Genomic DNA, 6,948 nt, shown 5'->3' with positions numbered 1-6,948 from the left:
ATTTGCTTATCATAAATAAAAAGTTCACAATGGAAATCAATTTAGTACAATGTGTAGCTCCAAAAGAAATGTTTAAAAATACAATAATGGGTTGAAGTTTAATATTCTGATATTCATGAAAGGTATAAATTCTATAGTAGATCAACCTTAACTAAGCACTAACTACTAAAGTCCGGCTTTTATAGAAATAAAAACAAATATGTATTATTCAGACTTTTTACTTAAATTTATATGATTAAAACGAGTAAAGGTCTGAAATTTCAAGAAAAAGTAATTGCTTAGTTTTTATTCATGCGATCCAATGGCTTGATTTCTGAGCAGTCCTATTTGCGATATTCGAAGAATTTTGAGTCACATTCACGAAAAATTGTGGACGAACAAAGTGCTTATTTGTTTTAACTTATTCCACCCAAATGTCAATTAGTGCGAATTAGCAAGTTAATAATATTACTTTAAATAAATTTTTAACCCCTGGCGTAAGAGCACACAAGTAATTAAATACTTGTCAATTAATATGTTCACCAAAGTATTGTAATATGTATGTATATTGTATTTACATACTACATACTCCTCTACTCATATACATATATATATGTATTCACATTAGGGTGGTCCAAAAATGCAAGTAAAAAAAAAAGTAAGGTCCGAATTTTAATGTTGTCATCCCCTCTTATCGAAAAAATATAAAATAAACAAGTAACAGCAGCGCTGTCTTCGGCTATGCCGAAGGCTTCATACCTTTCATGAACATCTGCAAATTTTACTTTGACAGATTACCGCTTTTGAATACATCGACAGAGGAGTTACATACTTATATAAAAAATCGCATCTAAACAATCAGAGGTATGGAAGATATACTTTATATGGCACCAATCTAAGTGATTTTCACTGCTATGTGATCGGTATGTAAACCGGTAACACAATTTATTGGGTTTAGTTTCCTACATAAAGGAGATATATGCCAAAAACTGGTATCTGAACAATCAGTGCTATAGGAGATAAAGCTTATATAGCATAGATTTTGATGATTTTCTCAGTAGACTTTGTATTATTATTTATAAAATATCTTACGAAATTTATCGGTTTTAGCTGTTCAAATTAAGAAGTTTTACAGTAAAATCCCATATCTGAACAATCAGATGTATGGAAGATATATGTTGTCATCCGATCCTTGTTATTTTCACTGTAAGTATTCTGTTAATTATGAGTGAAAATGGTGCGAAATTTCATGTTCCTAGCTGCATAAATGGAGGAGTTATGATAAAAGACCTCATATCTGAACAATCAGTTGTATGGGGTCTGCAGGTTATAGTGACCCGATCTTTGTTATTTTCACTGTAAGTCTTCTGTTGATAATGAGTGCAAACAGTGCGAAATTTCATGGTCCTAACTACATAAATGGATGAATTATAATGAAAAATCTCATATCTGAACAATCAGTTGTATGGGAGCTATAGGTTATAGTTACCCGATCTTTTTAATTTTCACTGTAAGTTTTCTGTTGATAATTATTGAAAACAGTGCGGAATTTCATGTTCCTAGCTATATAAATGGATGAGTTATAACGAAAAATTTTATATCTGAATAATCAGTTGTATGGGAGCTATAGGTTATAGTGATTCGATCTTTGTAATTTTCACTGTAAGTATTGTGTTGATAATGGGTGCAAGTACTGCAAAATTTCATGTTCATAGCTGCATAAATGGAGAAGTTATAACGAAAAATCTCATATCTGAACAATCAGTTGTATGGAAGCTATATGTTATAGTGGTCCGATTCTTCCGGTTCCGACAAATGATTAATAGATTATAAAAATACACCCACCTACCAAATTTGATAGGGATATCTCGAAAACTGAGAGACTAGATTGCATACAAACAGACAGACAGACGGACAGACGGACAGAAGGACAGACGGACAGACGAACAGACGGACATGGCTAAATCAACTCAGCTCGACGTTCTGATCATATAAGTATACATTTTAATGGGTCTATCTCTTTTTGTTCTGGTACTTACAAACATCGGACCAAAGTTATAATACCATTTCATGCTCATGAAAGGTATAAAAATATTTAGAGGTCAATCAAAGCGCTCAAAATTTCAATTTTTTTTTTATATGGGGAACGTAGAAATGGTATAGAATTCTTGAATATCAATATTTTTCGATCGGAAAACTCTTCAGGAGAGATCCGATAATAATACCCAATTGTTTAGTTTGCCATTTTTTAAAACAAACGATTTTTATTGCATTTTTTTGGGGTTTTTGAGGGACCTATAAATAATAGTTATCTAGTGTTAGGAAATTGTTAAACAAACAATTGGGTGTTGTTTTTGGAAGTATCCTCAATAAAAACGGAGTTTTCCGATTGAAAAATATTGATTTTCAAGAATTCTACACCATTTATACGAAAAATTGTTGTTTTCTCCAAATAAAATACATGGAGCGCTTTGAACGACCTATAAATATTTCTTTATTTAAATTAAGAAAATGGAAATATATTTTTTCGGTATAGAACAATCCTAGGGGTGAGAGCATTGAAATTCCGACTTCAATTTTTTGGAGCACCCTAATGTACATACATATGTTTCACATTATTATATTCAGATGTCCATAAACATATGTACATATGTATTATGTCATCAAACAAGCCACAAACCACTGAGCTCATAAAAACTGCAATACATAAAATGTTAAGCTACTCTTGCAATGCACGAAATCGTATGCTAAGCACACATGCAAGGCAATTATCGCTCCAATTTAGGTGTGCACGGGGTCAGAATGAAATTTTTGTGTGCTGACAAAATATATACATACATATTTCAAATTGTTATTCATTAAAGTAAGTACATATGTACATATCCAAATTCGCAATTCACTTGTGTCATTAAAAAAAAAAATTGTGCTGGGATATGAGGAGGGTTTCACAACAAGCTGGGCGTCAAGGGAGTTTTCCTAATTCGATTAAGACGACTGTATTTGGGCAACCAATTGTACACATAATCTCCTACATAATTTTTTTTTTTATTGTAATAATTACGATTTACGATTTCACTCGAACTTAATTTTTGATCGCTGTCGAAAACAAATGACGCCCCTGCAATTTCGTTTTCATTTGTGTTCAACGTCCTTTATTTAAAAGGGAATGTAAAGAGATTAAAGGAATCACTGGTCGGATCGATTCTATGCTTTGTGGAGGACTACGTTCTTCGTTTCGCCAATTCGGCGCGTATATGTATGCATGTACAAAGATAAAAGCTTACCAACTCGCCACATTATTGACCCTGCGTGAAGCACGGGAATTCGACACTAATTTGAATTACTTCCTAAGATAGGCTTTAATTGATTGTCATGACGAATGTATGGCGAATCGGAAATTTAATCGAAGGCTTAGTCGGTTCATAGTTCGATTCAGTGTCTGCAATGCTCGTTTGTGTGCTATTGTGCATTCGGTTCATTAGTCAGTTGAAGATTCATCGGCATATTCAACGCCTGGTGAACCGTTTCAACACCAAAAATGAGACTGCAAGTGAGGCAACTGCCAGATCAATTTCGATCTCGAACGCACCGAAGCTAACAGTAATGAAATAAGGAAGGTTTTGCGAGTACCGAGAGACTCATAGAGGAACGAAATGTCTCTGTTTCGATCGTCAATCGCTTCCATCAAAGTGTCAGAAGCCTACGATAGTTAGAGCATGACTCTTCCAATGGAGTCCTCCAAAAAAATGAATGATAAAAGAGCCTCGATAAAAGGTAATCCCTACCTCCTCTTGCACGGTGTCAACTCGCGGTCTAACGTATGAAACCAGGTTTAACATATGTAGTATATATGTATAGAGATATTATAAAATGGTATATCAATGTCATGTTTCTTTTTCTTCTTATTTAGCACTAAAAACCCTTATCGATTTAGGGCGATACACTTGGTCCTTACGTTGTGTTTGCGGGCGCCTTTATTTTCATCGTCCACCCGGGATGCCATCAGCCATGTCGTTGTAAAGTTTATCGTTCAACCTTCATCGGTATGCGTCGACCACGCGAACCATAGATCTTACGTAGAATAGTTATTTAAAAAATCGCAAAACTTTCTCCTCCCTATTCGACATCTTCCACGTTTTTGCACCCCATACAAGGGCGGGCATGATGAGAGATTTGTAGACCATAATGTTTGTTCCTAAAGAAAGGGTTCTGCCTTGCAATCGTCTACCAAGCCCCAAGTAACGCCAGTTGGTAAGAGTTATTTTTCACCTGGGCATGATGAGAGATTTGTAGAGCGTAATTTTTGTTCGTCGAGAAACGGGTATGCCTTGAAATCGTCTACCAAGCCCCAAGTAACACCAGTTGGTAAGAGTTATTTTTCACCTGATCTCTAGGCTGACATTGTTGGGGCAACATGCCAACTTAGAGTCAAGTTCTCCTCGTGATATCAAAAACAGCTATAAAAATCGAAACAAAGATTGCGTGTGTCGATTTGCAAATTTGGTGGCTTCCCCAGGATTAGACGTGCTGTGAAAATCTGGCCAATGATGGACTTACCAGGTCTGAAACCATACCAGTAAGTAAAGTTAGTTCATGAAGGACTTCAGTTTTACATAGTATCGTCGACAGGACCTTATCATCGATATTAAGAAGGCGTATTCCGCTAAAATTGGCGCAAACTCGTAAGTCCAACAGTTCGTAACAGCTGGTAAATGCGCCCCAACAAATCTTTTCTGTCGGCTTATTCAGCTGCCATTAATATGGCTCTTGGGGCCTTTTGTTTTTTATACCCCATTATTAATGCACTCACTTCGTTTTGGTTGAGTGGTTGGACGTGAGCTTCGTCCCTTTACATTGGTCTGCGTTCTTCTTCGACAAACGCTCCACCTGTGTGTGCCTTCAGAAACATAAGGAAGTGTTTCCTTCGTATCTCAATTGTACCTTAGGCGCCTGTTAAAAGGTTGCCATGCTCGTATTTGCAGGAACTAGCCCCAAGAAACCGCTGACAGCTCTTATTATTTTAAAATCTTTAAAATTTTTACGAACTCACCCTTTACCTACTAAACCCTTGAAAATTAAAGTCACTGAAACCTTCTGTATTTTGTTACGTTATTGAAATTTTGTAAATATACGTACATGTAAAAGGGTCCGTATGACAACCAAAATATAAAAAAAATATATATATTTATGGAAATAAAAAGCTTTATCGCCTGCATTGTTGATTGTTATGTTTCGTTTGATTGTAAACTTTCAAAATGTATATAATTTAATTACTCTTTTTATTGCTAAACCTATCACCTCAATTCAATGTATTTATCTTCTAATTGCAGAGCTCCTTCTATGACTATGTGGAACCGCTGCCTGTATATCAAAACGAAAAAATCGGCACTTTGAAGGAGGGCATCAGCTTTACAATAACCGGAAAAATACTGCTAAATTGCGAGCGGCAAGTCCACATGCAACCATTTTCCATTAATAACAATTAATCATTTTGCGTTTGTCCTTCAGGTTTTCAATCAATTTCGTCATCGAGAATGCAACACGCGATGTTGCGCTGCACATCAATCCACGCCTTCCACAAAACTATATTGTACGCAATACGAAGGTGAAAGGCGTATGGGGCAGGGAAGAAGTCTCGTCAGCACTGCCGTTCTCACTGCATCGTGGCAGCCGTTTCGGCATGCAGATCTTCATAACAGATAGCGACTATCTGATCTCCGTGAATGGCATACATTTTGCCAAATATGCACACCGTGTACCATACTCGTCAGTGTCGACTATCGAGGTGAAGGGCGATGTGGAAGATGTGAGCATGGAACGCGCCGATGTGGAGTTCTATCCCGAGCATATACCGGGCGTTGATCCCAAAGAAATAAGTATGGCACTGGACATTTTCCATGACAAGCCAAATGGTGATAAGACAGCGTTAATACCATACGATGAAGTGGATGGCTCGAATTTAGATTGGGCGCCACTGGGTATTAAAAGTTCGATTGCCTTAATGAAAAATATCGCCTGTGGCATACCGCTTCCATACTATGGGCTGTTGCCGCCCGATTCGCTAAAAGTAGGGCGTTGCTTACAAATTGTGGGGCGTGTTAAATTGCTGCCACAATCATTTTACATTAATCTACAAAAGGGCCAACACTACTGGCCTCATCCTATTATCGCATTTCATTTTAATCCACGTTTCTCGAAGCATAGTGGTGCAATTGGCAAGGCGATTGTGTGTCGAAATGCTTGGTTCAATGGCGCGTGGGCAGAGGAGGAACGCTCCGAATTGGATACAGATTTTCGGCCTGGAAAAACATTTCGCTTGGCCATTGTGTGTGCGGAAAATGGATTTGAGGTTTACTTGAATGATAAACTAATAACTGATTTTAAATATCGTATCAAACCGGATATTGTCGATACGGTGTATATACAGGGTGATATCAAATTGCGCAGCGTTGTGCTGCTTAGTAATTCATCGCCAAAAGGCACAAGACGCATTTATACAAATCCGCTCTTCAGATATAACTAATCGGTGGTGGCGACGGGAAGGAAATAAAGTGAAGGTGAGCATTGGGAAAGTAGAGAGAAGTAGACTTTCTTGCGAATTTCGCCGTTATATTTGCGACAACCAGAGATAGCTTTTACTACATGTGTATGTATATGCGCGCCCATGTAAAGGACTGCTCCAACAGACACGGTGCGATAGCATCTTGTCCGATACGCGCCTATTTGAGCAGGCCTTCACATTTATAAAACGTTTTAAAAAGTTTCTTCCGTAGGATATGTATGTATGCTTTGGTCCTAATTACTTTACTTTCTTCTAAGGTGCTTAGAAAGCTTAAAAAGATCTGCATGCGTGCTTGGTCGTAGCTTGCGTAAGGCTTTTTTTAACTCTCTCAGTCATGACCTTGCTGGCGGGCAAAAAATGTATAACGGGTGATTTTTTTGAGGTTAGGATTTTCATGCATTAGTATT

The 6,948-nt window shown here is 37.1% G+C and overlaps 1 protein-coding gene across 4 annotated transcripts in view; it reads left to right on the top strand.

The window, feature by feature from the left end:
- The window catches only part of LOC118740527 (galectin-8-like), a 45,232-nt gene extending 38,672 nt beyond the window's left edge, over positions 1 to 6,560 (top strand). For 3 of the 4 annotated variants that reach the window (XM_036472096.1, XM_036472097.1, XM_036472098.1), the window contains exons 2-3: positions 5,310 to 5,425; positions 5,488 to 6,560. In XM_036472096.1, the coding sequence (XP_036327989.1) occupies positions 5,310 to 5,425; positions 5,488 to 6,502 (1,131 nt within the window). In that variant the 3' untranslated portion in view covers positions 6,503 to 6,560. Of the gene's footprint in view, positions 1 to 5,309; positions 5,427 to 5,487 lie in introns of all 4 variants that reach the window. The other variant, XM_036472095.1, reaches the window with a different exon arrangement.
- Positions 6,561 to 6,948: the final 388 nt, after the last annotated feature.

Source organism: Rhagoletis pomonella, unplaced genomic scaffold, assembly GCF_013731165.1.
Source record: "Rhagoletis pomonella isolate Grant_MI unplaced genomic scaffold, Rhpom_1.0 Rhpom_scaffold_00006, whole genome shotgun sequence".
Taxonomy (NCBI): domain Eukaryota; kingdom Metazoa; phylum Arthropoda; class Insecta; order Diptera; family Tephritidae; genus Rhagoletis; species Rhagoletis pomonella.
Note: the sequence above shows the minus strand (reverse complement) of the source record. Positions and strands in the feature narration are given on the sequence as shown.